This window comes from Artibeus jamaicensis, unplaced genomic scaffold (genome assembly GCF_021234435.1).
Source record: "Artibeus jamaicensis isolate MK-2021 breed Jamaican fruit bat unplaced genomic scaffold, CSHL_Jam_final contig_465, whole genome shotgun sequence".
NCBI lineage: Eukaryota > Metazoa > Chordata > Mammalia > Chiroptera > Phyllostomidae > Artibeus > Artibeus jamaicensis.
Window position 1 is genome coordinate 37,981,543 of NW_026521843.1, and position 15,624 is coordinate 37,997,166.

The following is a 15,624-nucleotide window of genomic DNA, read 5'->3' on the forward strand; positions in this document are numbered from 1 at the left end:
ACAGGTGGTGACAACTGTCGTGTCCCTGCTGTGTGGCCCACAGCACCTGTGAGATACCTGCAGTTATCAGATGCATTCAAACTTCAGAGATCTTACAGTGCGGAAAAATGTGTGGCTAAAAACAGATGTACTCAGGTATCTTAATTTATTTCCATTTTCATATTTTCTATTTTAATCCACCTTTTATATCTTTTTAAAAACTGTTCTTTTCCTAGTAGATTTTTTTAAAATTTTTTCTTCATTCTTTTTTCTTAACTGATTTTAAGGTTAGTGAATTTTATTTGTTATTTTAGTGGGTACCCATAAACTTTCAGTGTATCTTCTTGATTTAACAGATTATGAAGTTAAGAGTATCTCTCTTTTTCTCTTGGACAAATACATGGGCATTGCAACACTTTCATCACATGGTCCTATCTTGTACATTATTTCTGTCACCATTTTCAGTGCCCCTTATTCTGGTATATGTGATCATTTTCTCTCAGCATATTAAGATGATGTTATTGAATTGTTTAGTTATTTTGTTGTTGCTATTCAAAAGTATGTTGTCACTTCATCTACTTTTGTATATAATACATTCTTCTCTGTCAAGTTGCTTTTTAGAACTTAGTCTTTAATTTTCTAAGTTTGAATACAGTAGGCTGAAGTACAAATTTATTATTTATCTTGCCAGGGACTTGTGATTCTTAAATACGAGGATTCATGATTTAAAAATATTAGAAACTTATCAGACTTTCATTCAACAGTGACTAGCCTCCACTCTCTCTATTTTCTAGGTGTGGAATTTTTGTTAGAAAATTGTTTTTCTGTCACATATTTCCCGATGTTTCATAATCTCTTCTTCATATTTTATGTCTCTTGATGTATGTTTGCTGAATTCTGTATTATTTCCTCTGATCTAATCTGGTTCACTAGTTCTCTTTCTAGCTCAATCTAGTCTACCTTTTTTTTTTGTTTATTAGGTTTTGTGTAGTAATGCTGCATATCTATTATGTGTATTAACATATAGAAAAGCCCATATGACATAAACATATAGATTATCAAAAAAGCGTAACTCAAAACACTCAATTCCCATTCAAGTCAAGTGAATAATAAATAGTAGATCATAAACTATGCAGCAATCTAGAAGCCCTAACACCTCTTCCCTCCATTGTAGTGCTAACAACACTTTTTATTTTGCTTACAACTTATTACAGTTATATGTATATATGCATCCCAGACCAAACATAATTTAAGTTTGTGAGTTTTAAAATTTATATAAATCAAATCACAAGTATTTGTTCTATTTTATGCAGTTTCTTTTGCTGTACAGTATGTCTTTAAGATATATCTGTATTGCTACAGTATCTGCATTTCATTTATTTGCTTTGCTGCAATGTATTCAAATACCGTGACTGTAATACAATTCGTTAAACATTCTACCAAACATAGTTATTTGGGGAGCTTCCAGTATTTGCTATTGCAAATTCAGACTTAGTCCCAGGTTTTCCCTTGGAGTTCTAACGTATTTATTTCCTGTTTGTGGCCACTCTTTTAGATCTTGGATGCTTTTCTCATCACAATCAGTTTGTTCACTCTTGTTTATTTAGCATTTGCTTCGTTTCTTATTGATACCTTTGTTTGTGGTGTGTTATCATTTTAGCAGATATTCAATCTATAGATCTCTATGGGAAGTCTTAAGTTCCTAGAGGTCGTATACCTTTTGTGTGTCTTTTCTTCCGTTTTGTAATTATGGATCAGTAACTTATCTTTTTCCATGCTTTAGCTCTGGTCATCTTGTGTGTCCAAAGTGTCCCTTGAAGGAGATTTGCTTTCTCTTTCTGCCAGGTGCTGTCATTGGTTTGGAGTTTTGGTACCACACTGTGGTGTAAGTTTTAGACTAAATTCCTGAAGGGAACTTCTGAATAATTATCAGGAGACATTTTGCTTTTTCTAATACTCAGGGTCTGGGCCAAGACAAGTTTTTTTGTTTGTTTGTTTCTTTCTGTCTTTTGTGGTAGTGGATTCATTCATTTATCTATGTTCTCTCTCTCTCTCTCTCTCTCTCTCTCATTCATTCTCTCTTTCCTCTCTCCCTCCCCTTTATCCCTCTCCCCTATCTCCCTATCTTTTTAATGCCCACAGTCCTAAAGATTCAGCACCTTGAAAATTCTGACTTTATGTGGCTATCTCAACTTTAATTGTCTTTACCTTGCAGGCTCAAGGACTTGTCCTTTTCCCAGGAGAGCGTTTCACACTTGGGTTCTTTTTTTTTTTTTAAATTTTTATTTTCTTGATTATGCCATTACAGTTGTTCTATTCCCCCCCTTCATTCCCCTCCACTCTGCACACCCCATCCCTACCATTCCCCTCTTTAGTTTATGACCATGTGTCTCAAGTTCTTTGGATTCTATATTTCCCATACTATTCTTGCCCTCCCCCTATCTATTTTCTACCTACCATCTATGCTACTTATTTTCTGTACCTTCTCCCCACTCCTCCTCCCACTCCCCTGTTGCTAACCCCCCATGAGATCTTCATTTCTATGGTTCTGCTCCTGATCTAGCTGTCCTCTTAGTTTGCTTTTGTTTTAGGCGTGGTTGTTAATAACTGTGAGTTTGCTGTCCTTTCACTGTTCATCTTTTTGATCTTCTTTTTTCTTAGGTAAGTCCCTTTAACCTTTCAATAATAAGGGCTTGGTGATGATGAACTCCTTGAATTTTACCTTATCTGAGAAGCACTTTATCTGCCCTTCCATTCTAAATGAAAGCTTTGCTGGATAGATCAATCATGAATGTAGGTCTTTGGATTTCATGACTTGGAATACCTCTTTCCAGCTCCTTCTTGCCTGTAAGATCTCTTTTGAGAAATCTGCTGACAGTCTGACGGGAACTCCTTTGTAGGTGACTGTCCCCTTAGCTCTTGCTGCTTCTAGGATTCTCTCCTTCATTTTAATCTTGGCTAATGTAATGATGATGTGCCTTGGTGTGTTTCTTCTTGATCACCCTGCCAGGGCAGCATCCTTCAGGGTCACGGTGTGGCCTGGACATCAGTGCTCTGTGCATCTCCCTCTGGTTTTTAGATTTCCCTTTGCCTTTCTTTCCTTTTTTTTTTTTGGCAGACAACCTCTGCATTTATAAGAACATTTGATTTATTTTATTCAGCACCCTATTTATTTTTATAGAAGAAAGTTTGGGTTTACCTAGTGTACTAGTATTATATTTTAATTTTTCTAGTTGCTGTGGAGTCTTTGGTTGCCAATGTTAGAAATACAAATGGGCGGATTTAATTCTTGTAAGTGGTATATACACGGCTTTTCTGGCTGCAGACATGGGTAGACCAGGGCTTTCTCTCTGCCTTACCCTACTTTCCTCAGGGCTGGATATGGTTTGCAGACTTACTGCTCATTCAGCCAAGGAAAGTGATCACTACTCTTTCTAGGGTTTTGGCATCCTTATAGCTTATGGATTATCAAATCTTAGGGAAGAATTTTTTTTTTTACCTAATTGGGGCATTTTGCCATTTCTGAGCTGTTTACTGTGGCAAGTGGGCTTGCATTTTGCCATTAGCCAGGCTTGGTCATGAGCCCAAGTATGGGATATAAAGGGGTAAGACCACATGGAAAGTGGGAGGTTTGGTTTCTCAAAGGAAAACCAGGTGAGGTTTCCAATGCATAGAAAAGAAATGCTAGGAAGGAGATATCACACATGTGCACAGCACGTTCCTTATCAGGTCATCAGACCTCTCATCAGAAGTTTAAATGCAGGTATGAGACTACATTCTTCCAACACTATCACTGTTGATGATTGGTCATTCTTCTCATCCCCCAGTAGATCAATCAAGCTGTTACTTAACCAAACTAGACCCCTTTTCCTCCACTGTGAAGTTCAGTCAGCTTCTGAAATCTGTGGAATCTGTTATTTTTCTTTATAACAGATTATAAAGGGCATTCTTTTCTAACATGGGTGCTCTAGTCCAAGCCAGAGTCCTCTCTACCACAATCACATCCTTACTGATCTGTCTGTGTCCCCTGAGGTTCCCTCAGTCTGTTGTCCACATTGCAGTGTAGTGGTCTGTCCACAGTGCAGATACGATTATGTGCTTCCTATCTTCCATATATATATCTCAAGCTTTTAAAAACCTTTCATTAGAAATTATTAAGTAGATTTTTATCTAGCCCTTAATCATCTCTCCAAAGTTTTGATCAAGCATTTTCTTTTATATAAATTAAATTATACATTCTCATACTACCATCTACATCTTCCTTTAACATTCATTATAATTAGTTTTATACTGTGTAGGAGTGAGTATTTGATGAATGTCTGATTTATAAAAGCAGATACCATGTCTGTTTACTGCGATCATTTAATTTTACTAGCTAGAATGTGGCTAGGCTTATAGTGGTAAATAAATATTTGTTTCATTAATTAACTGATTGATTACTGTAAAAAGAACTCCATGGCAACTAAGGCAATTTATTTGTTTAACATCCATCTCCAAAAGCTTTCTAGTCAATTGATTTAGGATTCGGGCTCTCCAATATAACCTGACTTGGGAGTTTGAGAGAACACTGTGTGGCTATCAGATGAGGAGTATGGAGACGTTTCAAGTACTTGTCAACGTGATTATATTCATGTGAAATAATGTGAAGGGAAGATTTGGATGGATTATACTGTGGTAGGGATGTACTGATTGAAATCAGCAAGGAGTAGCGTTTGGGACTGGTTGGGTATCTGTTTTCCCCACGGCAACATAATATGTTACTTGAGTCCAACCTGCGGCCTGCGGGCTGCTAGTGGCCCAGATGGCTGTGAGTGTCGCCCAACACACACTTGGACATTTACTTAAAACCTTTTTCTTTTTCTCATCAGTTTTTCATTAGTGCTTGTGTATTTAATGTGTGGCCTAAGACAGCTCTTCTACCAGTGTGGCCCAGAGATGCCAAAAGGTTGGACACCCCTGATTGAAATCCCTGTTTTCCTTTTGTGCTTTTCTGCTTTTTACGTTCTGTTTGGCTTAAAGATTTATTTGCTGCTGTGGCCACTTGCTTTTAGACAAGAAGCAGAAAGGTTTTTGTTTTTGTCTTTTTTCCTCTGACCAGCTTATAACCCACAAGGCTAAGACCAGTGGACCAGGCTTAGCGCAGGACTGTTTCTCCGTGGCCTTGGACATCATACCAGAAAGGAAAATGCCGTTGGTTGGGAGGAAAGGCTTTTCTCACTTCTCTAGCAGGACTGCAGCTCTTCTTCTGTGAATAGTTGTTTTGGGTTTTTTTTTTTTCTCCGTAAATGTGGATAATTCACTCCTCCTGCATGCAATTGCCTTAGCCTTAGGACTACTGCATGGGTGAAAACAAAACCATTTTATGTGAATAAAGGTGAAAAGAGAAATTCAGTTGAGTATGAATAAGTTTAGTTTCTTTGTTACTCTAAAGACATCTAGGTTCACAATTTATTTGTAATATCCACTAAAATTGAAGTAATAATTTCAACTGACTAATAGCATTGCTAACATCAAAATTTTGAAGAATGGGTAAGAAAATGGTGCACGTGTACAACTTTAAACTACAATTTATATACTTTAGTAAAGTTGTGTATTTTTACATCTCGACTAGTTGATAGAGTTAGGAGAAAGAAAAGGAAAAGTGTTGGGAGTCATAATAAGAGGACACAGCATTTTGATCAACATACAGAAAATATGCCTGAAGAATTTGATCTTGTTCTCAGTCTTAGTGCTGATTTTCAGTCCTATTCAATAACAGTTTCACCTTTTCCCTTTTCACTCTCCTGTAAATACCATCCTAATGCTTAGCATGGTGCCTTGCATATTCTAGCCTCTCGATAAATAAATATTGGTTAGTTGAATGAATGAAGAAATAAATGGATGGGGAGAGAATAGATGAATGACAAAACTCTAGACTTCATAGTGCAAGTAAATATACATGTCAGCTTCCCTGTTCAAGATCCGAAAACAGAGGAATCTTTTAATAATTTAGAGGAAGGTGTTGATTTCATCTAACAATTTAACAATAGCGTTTTCAGAAGTTGTATCACTACGTATAAAATGTAAATGGTAAATTATAAAATGGAGTAAGCTTGAAATGAGTATATATTATGAGATATGTATTCTTTGATGTTGGAATCATAGATTGGTAAATTCAGAAGATAATTCTTAGAAGACTTCTTTTAAAAAATTTATTCATTTTCAATAGCTTATTTTTATTGAAAATTTTCCAATAGCATTTATCACCCTTATACCCTCTTCCACCTCCATCTACCACCCCCCATGACTGTCCACGTTTAGGAGACCTTTTTCTCTTTTTCTGGAACCCTCACCCCACTATCTCCCCCACAGCTGTCGGCCGGTTCTCTGTGAGTCTGTAAAAGACTTCGTTCTTGTTCCAACTTGACTTATTTTAGAATTTTACCAAGTAGAAATTGTTTATGACTTTCTACCTAAAATTAATCAGTTTTCATTTCTGCATTATCATAGGTTTTAATTTAGTAAAAATGAACCAATAGATTTTACTATATATCATTTATTGGGTTTAATGCCGTGTATCTAGAAAATATTTCCCCCCACATTTAGATCTATGCGATTAATATCATTTATTGGTTTTACTTGTTTGAATATTTAATATAGTTTGTGGTGAAGAGTGTGGGCTGCGGTGCCAGACAGATTTGAGTTTCAGTCCCCCATCAGCTACTTTTTAGTAAATTATTCACCTTGTCAAACCTTAGTTGGATCTTGTGTAAAATGGAGATGATACCTATCATAACAGGTCTTTGGAGGATCTAATAAAGTAATATATGTGACATACTTAGCACAGTGTCTGGAATATAGCAGGCATTCTGTAATTTGGACCAACTATTTTTCCCTGTTGTGTTTTGTTCTGCAGCTTTCCCCACAAATAAACCATATGAAGATGCAAGACATGTAATAAAAGTGGTAAGTATCCTTCTTAAATTTGTATTTTGCATATGTTTTACTTTTTTCTGCTTTATTTTATTCTTGTAAAAATGTTTCTCATCATAGTTTTCATAATTTTACTTATCATTAAACTTAATGTTATGTTATATTTTCACACTGTTAAAATGTAAAGACTGGAGAGCTTTGTTCTTCTGTGTTAGCATCTATAAGCCTTTTATCTCCCTTCTCCTTCCCCTTCCCCACTTCCCCTCTTCTTTCTACTCTAGATGGTATGGTCCTTACAGGCAGGGATGAGGTTCTATTTTTGTTCCTGTCCCCTGTGCCCAGTACAATGAATGAAATGCAGTAGACACTCAGTAAAGGCATCAGGTAGCACGAGCCACCAGGTAGCCTGCAGTGTATCTCCTGATGTGCATGTTGGTACACACATCAGGCGTGTCTGTGTGTGTGTTAAGTTCTCAATGCTTTCAGTTAAGTGCTTTCCATTAGCAGACTCCTTTCAAGTGTAAAACTGTATGGAGATAGCATTATAATAAGTTAAATTTAAAAATGAAATTCTTTAAGTTTATTTAGTGCTTTTTGTAGAGATTTTCAGTGGAAATCTGGTGCCTGGTTTTATAATAATGATTCAAGTACTATTGTATATTACATATGTATATCCATATTTTTACAGTTGCTATACCCATTTTATCTCTAAGATTTTTAAAGTAAAATTAATTGTTCTTTTCTTTTATAGGAATATCAAGAAAACGGCCCATTATTTTCAGAACTTAAATTTTACCAAAGAGCTGCAAAAAAAGAATGTAGTAAGTAAAATTAGCAAAGCAAGCTACTTCCATATATGTGCTTGCTAAAGTGAGTGTAAATATTTTTATCTTTTTCTCGCCTTCTGGAAAATTCTTTCCAATTAGAAATGTTATTGTAAAATGATACAGTTACTTGTTACAACATATAAAAAAGACAGGTGGTTTACAAATTTTGATATTATGTAATGGGTTATATATTTCAGAATTGTTTCTACTACTTTACATAAAACATATTATTGATCCAAGCTACCAAGAAAGAGTTCTATAAATATGAAAGATAGTAAATGAAATTAATTTTTTAAAACATGGCCCTGACTGGTGTGGCTCAGTTGGTTGGGCCTTGTCCCACAAAGCAAAAGGTCACATGTTCAATTCCCAGCCGGGGCATCTGCCTGGCCCGTGGGTTTGTCAGGCCAGGGCACATATAGAGGCAACTGATTGATCTTTCTCCCTCACATTGATGTTTCTTTTCTTCTCTTTATCTCTCTCTTCCCCTCAATCTAAAAATAAATTTTAAAATCTTTTTAAAAAAACATTTGGGTAGGATGTGAGGAAAAATAATTAAAATGGGCATGGGTAGTAGATACATAAACAAAATGAATGATCTTAGAATGGGTTGGGGTAAGATGTATAGATACGATTATTAAACATTATGATGATTTAGAAAATAAGTTAAAAATCCTAGACATTTGAATCTTGAGAAATTTGTTGGAGCTGAGGATCAGGTGTAAAAACTACCAGTTAGAGGGATTCCTCTGTGAAATGAATATGAGTAGAACCGGAGAAGAATAAAAGCATTTTCTAAACAGTGTAAGTTATGTGTGGACTAAGTAAAGCTCTAAGGAAGTTGGTTTGAGTAATGACTTTATAGTCAGAGTTCCTTTACATTATGTTTAGGAAAAGGGATGATGAGTTTAGCCTCAATAATTAACTTTTTTTCCCCTTACCAAAACCTTCTAAACATGAAGACTTGTGGTCTTTACTGATTGCTTAAAGTGTGTCAGGGTGACAAATAAAGTCCATTAAACTTGATTGTTTATCAGTAGAGCTCTCTTAAACATTAATTTTCTGCATGGTAGAAAAGTGAAAAATTAAGCTATCTGATTGTTTTAAGTGGATCCAATTTTTTAAACACTAAATTTAATCAAAACTTTCTGTATAACATAATTTCAAAGTAAGATCATTTTTCTGCCTAGTTCCTGTTATTTGACTACCATGGCTTTAGATTTTTAAGTAATAAGGAAGAAAAAGCCATCTCTCTGCTGATTCTGTGGTGGTTAAGATGTTTTTAAAATTTTAACTAGCTATAAAGGAATGAATTTTTTCAGGAATAACAACATTTGTCTATATGATAATGCATTTTATGACTGTTGCTACTTTTGTTATTTATTTTTTAATGGCATTAAAACATTTTATTAATAGAATTGGTTATAATTTACTTAATTTGACGTTTCTTTTTATGTTTTTGTGTTAATATAGTGATAAATGGAATTCAAAGCCATTTGATAGATACTTTTGATTTCTAAAAAAAATTTAGGAAGGTTTAATTTCTATTTAGGTTAAGTAAGTTTTAGCATCAACGCAAAAGTAAGAAATATCTTTATAAAAAACATTTATCCTTTTCTCTATCAAATTTGTCTTTGCAGTCAAAAAATGGATAAAACTAAAACAACTTGATTATTTAGGAATTCCTGTGTTTTATGGATCTGGTCTTACTGAATTCAAGGGTAAAAGGTAAAAATAGAATTATTATGATCAAATATCGCCCAATGCCTGTTTCCTATGCGGTCTGTTAATATTTGTGACTATATAACAAGTTACCCCAAATGGAGTGGCTTATAACAACCAATTCTGCTTTAATTTCTGTGGGTCAGTTATCCATAACTGGCTTACCTGGGTGGTTCTAGCTCAGGACTTCTTAGGAGGATGTACTCAGCCATCTTTTGGGCTGCAGTCATCTCAGTTAGACGGGGAAGGTTCTGCTTCAAAGGTCACTTGTGTGGTCATTGGCAGGCCTAAGAAGATCTGCTTATCTGCTTCTAAATTCACTCATGGGATTGCTGGCAGGCCTCACAGCCTCACCATATCTCTCCATAGGCTGCCCAAGTGTATAAAGACATGGCAGCTGGCTTCCCCTAGAGCAAGTCACGGAGGGGGGAGGAAAACGTGTGCACACACACGGGCATGCATCCAAGAAGAAAGTCACAGTCTTTTTATAATCTAATCTGAGAAGCGATAGCCTATCATTTCTACTGCACTCTCTTTGCTAGAAGCAAAGTCATTAAATATACCCTGTACTCAAGAGAGGAGAATTAATTAAGTTCTATCTCTTGAAGAGAGGCAAAAAAAAAAGGAAAATAATTTTTAGAAATAGAAATATTTTTAAAACCACCAAATATAGCTCATCATACATATAAATAATTCACTAATAGCGATTTTTAAAAAGGAAAAAAAATGCTGTCACTTGTTACCCCTTTTGTCCTTTCAGTAGCCTGTAAAGATAGGTGATTTGTTTTCCTCGGTGAGAAAACTAGGTTCAGAGGTCAGCACTTTTCTCAAATGATCTTTAAATGCATTAAATAAAAACAAAATGAACAAACAATCTTGCAACAAAGTAAAATTCTGCCAGTTAGGTACTGAAGGGTTAAGCATGGTAATTTCATATCATGCAATATTGTGCAGCCCATTAAATAAATCAGTTAAAGCTACACCAGTTGACTTGGAAAGATTTTAGTGAGCTACAATTGAAAAATGTATGATTCGGAAAAGTGCATAAAATAAGATCACATTTTTGTAAAACCAAGACAAAAGTTTTTGTATGTCCATGTTTGTGTATGTACAGGTGGATGCAGAATAGGGTTCTGTGTGGGTAAGTGAAGGGAAGAAGTGAAGGGATAGAGGTGCCAAACAGAAGAGAACAAGAAAAAGTCCATTTTTAAAAAAAGGCCTGATTATAAATATACAGAGACAGTAAATTTGGTTTTATAAGGTCAAAAACAAATATAAATAACATTTTCTGTATAGACAAACAATTTGTTCAAGGCTCTGTGGCAAGAAGGTCATAGAATCAAAATGAACTAAATTTAAACTGTTTAATTTAGAAAGAGTAGTTTTTTTCATGATCTAAGCATGAGTGGTTCAGCACAGCACTCTCTTCGAGAAAACTACGTGCAAAGTAAAATACTAAGTAATATCTTCCTGCAGAAGGACAGCATTATTAATGTACATTTTTCTTTAATGGTTCACACTGCATCATTCTTTATTGTTAGATTGGGGACATTTTTTCTAGTTTCAATTCACACACAGAAGGTTTCAAGCATTGCTATCTTCAGATCTCTTTGTGACATTGTCTTCTTGCAGTTACAGATTTATGGTAATGGAAAGACTAGGAACAGATTTACAGAAGCTCTTTGACCAGAATGGCACCTTTAAAAAGTCAACCGTCCTCCAGCTAGGTATTCGAATGGTAAGAAGGAATGACTTATTTCACATGCTCCATTTTCAGATTATTTACTTGATATAATATACAAATTGTTGCCCGTTGTGGAATTGTTAGAGAGTGAAGGATTATTGCCCTACAAACGTCAGGTATTGAGAGTCAGGTTATTTTGGTGCCATTGGGAACAGTGGGCTCCCTTAGTGACAGAATGGGACGTGTTGGGCACTGCAAATGCAATGAGGCTTTGGTTCTCTACTTGGATGATTTTTTTTCTTACAGCTTTGTTTTATATATCAGAACAAGCTTATGTTGCTATAAGAATAACTTCTCTTTTGTCAATTACGTTTTTAACAATGCAAACTATGGCAGATTATATTATTTTCCATACTAAACACATGATGGTATCAGGGTGCTATAAAGTTTTTATTACGAGTTTGGGATGGTGGCAGTAATTAGTGTGGCAATGAATAATACATACTTTGCCAAATAAGAAGCAATAAAATCTTAATAGCACCCATGCACACATTTTGTTTATACCACATATTCGTCTTATCTTGTTTGTGTTTAGTTTGCCTAAGCTCCATTTTATTTTTTTATTTTTTTTCCACTTTAAATAGACTGAAACTGCTCATGCCAGGTTGGGATGTGCCACACAGAACTCATTCATTTCCCCACTTGTATATTCATCCAATTAGCCAGAATCCAGTGTTCATTGAACCCTGGATGCAGGTAGCAGCTCCAGAGATGAAGCTGAGGTTCACCCAGTCACTGTGCACAGGGAGAATGCCTCTCGGCTCAGGGACGTGCTGTTCTTTTCCAGGATCTCTAAAACCCTGTAATTATTCCTTGGGTAAGGAATTGCGGAGTGGGTTTCATGATTATTTCACTTTAGATCTCTGATTATATTGTGTGTTTTAGCTTTGCGCAATGTGGTTTGGCCATCAGGCTGTGAGGAGCATGGGTGTAGACAGACATTGTTGAATGTTGGTTTCCTTTCATCAAAGGTTCAGTGAAAGCACCTGATATTTGAGGGTCATTTTATTCAGCTTTTCCCAGAATGAAACAACCAGCACATGTGATGTTTTAGAGTAGATAAATAAATGTGAAACATGCCACTTTGTCATTGTTAATATGAAAAAAATACATGTAATTCTATATTCTAAATGTTCCAGGTTGTCCATGAGTTCTAAATTGACATCGGTATAACCTTATATATTTCTTTTCACAGTTGGATGTACTGGAATATATACATGAAAATGAATATGTTCATGGTGATATAAAAGCAGCAAATCTACTTTTGGGTTACAAAAATCCAGATCAGGTAAATATAACATTAAGCTTTGCTTTTTATAAAGGGTTCTCAAAATACCATATTGAGACACTCAAAAAACAAACTCCTAACCAGATTAATTTACAAATGAGGACTTAACCACGATTCATGTTATGATGTATCTTACCTTGCTTATTGAATTTAATGCACTAAACGAATAAGTAATTAGGGTGAGGAAGTTCAGACTCATAGGGGTTAACTGATTTGTTAATGGTTATATAGTTAGGAAGTGGTTGAACAGCAATTTGACTTTCTGAGCAAATACAAGGACCCATCAAAATCCAGTAGAAGTAGATTTTATCCAGAGAAGAAAATAGAAAACTGTCACAGTAGCTCTTTTTCTCTATATAAGCTTTAAATAGAGCAAGATTTTCAATGGAATGTTCTGTGATGATGGGTGTTCTGTATATTACTGACCAGTACAGTAGCCATTAGCCACATGTGGCCATTCAGCATATGAGATGTGGGTCGCACACCACCAGCGCTGGTGAGCATGTGCAGCAGTAGGAACGCTTATTCATTGCTGGTGCGAATGCAAAATGGCCTGACCACTGGGGAAGACAACTTGGCATTTGATTACAAAACCGAACACATTCTTTATATATGACTTAGCAGTTATATTCCTTAGTATTTACCCAAAGGAGCTGAAAACTTAAAACCACACAAAACTTACACATAGATGTTTATTGCAACTTTCTTTGTAATTGCCAAAACTTGAAGCAGCCAAGATGTCCTTTAGTAGGTGAGTGGATAAATAATCTGTGGCATATCCAGATAGGGCAATATTAGTCAGTGTTAAAAAGAAATGAGCAAGACAAGAAAATTATGTAGGAATCTTAAGTAATACATATTACTAAATGAAAATTTGTATAGTTTCAATTATATAACATTTTTAAAAAGGCAAAACTATGGGGATATTAAAAAGATCAGTGATTGCTAAGGGTTGGGGGGAGGGAGGAATGAATAGGTGGAGCATAGAGGATTTTTAGGGCAATAAAATTGTTCTGTATGATAATGCAGTGGTATATACGTACATGTCATTGTGCATTTGTCAAAACCCATGGAATGTACACCACCAAGAGTGAACTCTGACGTAAACTGTAGACTTGCGGGATGGTAATGTTGATGTGGAGTGATCCGTTGCACCTGATGTTAGACTGTGGTGCGGGATGCTGTTAGTAGGGGAGGATGGATTGGGGGGTGGGCCGAGGGTGTATGAGAGCTCCCTGTACTTTCTACTCAAGTTTAATCTAAATTTCCCAAAGTTGAATCTAAAAACTGCTCTAAAAACATAAAAAAGTGATTACTATAATCAAGTTAACACATTCATCAGCTCACATAAAAAACCTTTTTTCTGTTTTGTGTTAAAGACACTTAAAATGTACTCTTTCAGCAGATTTATAGCATGCAACATAGTGACAACTGTCCCCATAAGCTCCCCAGAACTTATTCATCTTTCACCTGAAAGTTTGTACCACGAGACCAACACCTCCCATTTCTTCCACCCACCTTGCTGCTGACAACCACTATCTACTTCTGGTTCCGGAAGTTCCATTTTTTCATATGCCTCATGTTAAGCGAGATTGTACAATATTTTTCTTTCTGTGTCTGGCTTTTTTCACTTAGCATAGTGTTCTCTGAGTTTTTTTCATGTTGTTGCAAATGACATACTCCTTTTTATGGCTGGATAATACTCTACTACATTATGTATGTTTATATATACACATATGTATATCATATTTTTAATCCATTTATCCATCAGTGGGCACTGTTTAAATATCTTGGCTATTGTGAATCATGATGCAGTAACTTGGGAGTGGCAGGTATCTCTTTGAGATAATGATTTCTTTTGCTTTGGATTATACTCAGAAGTGAGATTTCTATTTTTTAATTTTTTTGAGGAACTTCTACATTGTTTTCCATAATAACTATATCAATTTACATTCCTGCCAACAGTGTACAGGGCTCCCTATTCTCCACACCCTCACCAACACTTACCTCTCTGTTGTCCTTTTGATAATAGCCACCCTAACAGGTGTGAGGTGATGTCTCATTGTGGTTTTGATTCTTACTTACTAGATGACTGATAATGCTGAGCACGTTTTCACATTCCTGTTGGCCATTTGCATGTCTTTAGGGAAATGCCATTCAGGTCTTTCGCCCCGTTTTTAATTGGGTTATTTGGGTTTTTGTTATTGTTACTATTAGTTGTATGCATTCTTATATATTTTGGATGTTAACCCTTTAGCAGATGTATGGTTTGCACATATTTTCTCCCATTTCATAGGTTGCCTTTTCATTTTTTTGATGGTTTTCTTTGCTGTGTAGAGTAGAATCTTTTTAGTTTGATAAAGGCTTGTTTGTTTTGGTTTTGTCGTTTGTACTTTTGGTATAAATTGCAAAAAATCATTGCTAAGATCTGTGTTTATGGATAGGAAGAATTAATACTGTTAATATACCCATACTGCCCAAAGCAATGTACAGATTTAATGCAATCCCTATCACAATTTCGATGCCATTTTTCAGAGAAATAAACAATCCTACAATTGGTGTGAACCACAAAATACCCTGGATTGTTAAGGCAGTCTTGAGAAAGAACAAAGCTGGGGACATCATAGTTTCTAATCTCAAAGTAGATTACAGTGTGAGAGTAATTAAAACAGTTTGCTATTGCCATAAAAAATGATACAGACCCATGGAATGGAACAGAGAGCTCAGAAATAAAGCCAGGTGTATATGATCAAGTAGTCATTGACCAGGATGCCAAAAGTCTCTTCAATAAATAATGATGAGAAAGCTGGATAGCCACATGCAAAAGAATGAAATTGGACTTTTATCCTTCACTTATCCTACACAGAAATTAACCCGAAATGGATTCAAGGTTTAAATGTAAGACATGAAATAATAAAACTAGCAGGAAACATAGGGGAGAAGTTTAATTTTAATTAATTTATAGAAGTTTAATAATCACTTGTGGCTAGTAGCCACTATATTAGATAGGAAAGATTTTAAAAGTTAAAAATATTGAGTATAAAAAATTACAAAAAATATAGTTGAATATTTAACTGAACTTTAAATGAGGAAAGAAATTTCTAAAATGTGTGAAAAAAAATCTTAGAAAATACTGAAAAACTTCAAGTTTT

At 35.3% G+C, this 15,624-nt stretch overlaps 1 protein-coding gene across 3 annotated transcripts in view; it reads left to right on the forward strand.

Annotated features, from left to right (window-relative positions):
• Window positions 1–15,624, forward strand: part of VRK2 (VRK serine/threonine kinase 2) — an 86,893-nt gene that overhangs the window by 20,925 nt on the left and 50,344 nt on the right. For 2 of the 3 annotated variants that reach the window (XM_037143445.2, XM_037143446.2), the window contains exons 3-7: window positions 6,875–6,924; window positions 7,643–7,712; window positions 9,359–9,446; window positions 11,073–11,178; window positions 12,380–12,472. In XM_037143445.2, the coding sequence (XP_036999340.2) occupies window positions 6,875–6,924; window positions 7,643–7,712; window positions 9,359–9,446; window positions 11,073–11,178; window positions 12,380–12,472 (407 nt within the window). Of the gene's footprint in view, window positions 1–6,874; window positions 6,925–7,642; window positions 7,762–9,358; window positions 9,447–11,072; window positions 11,179–12,379; window positions 12,473–15,624 lie in introns of those variants that run through there. The other variant, XM_037143447.2, reaches the window with a different exon arrangement.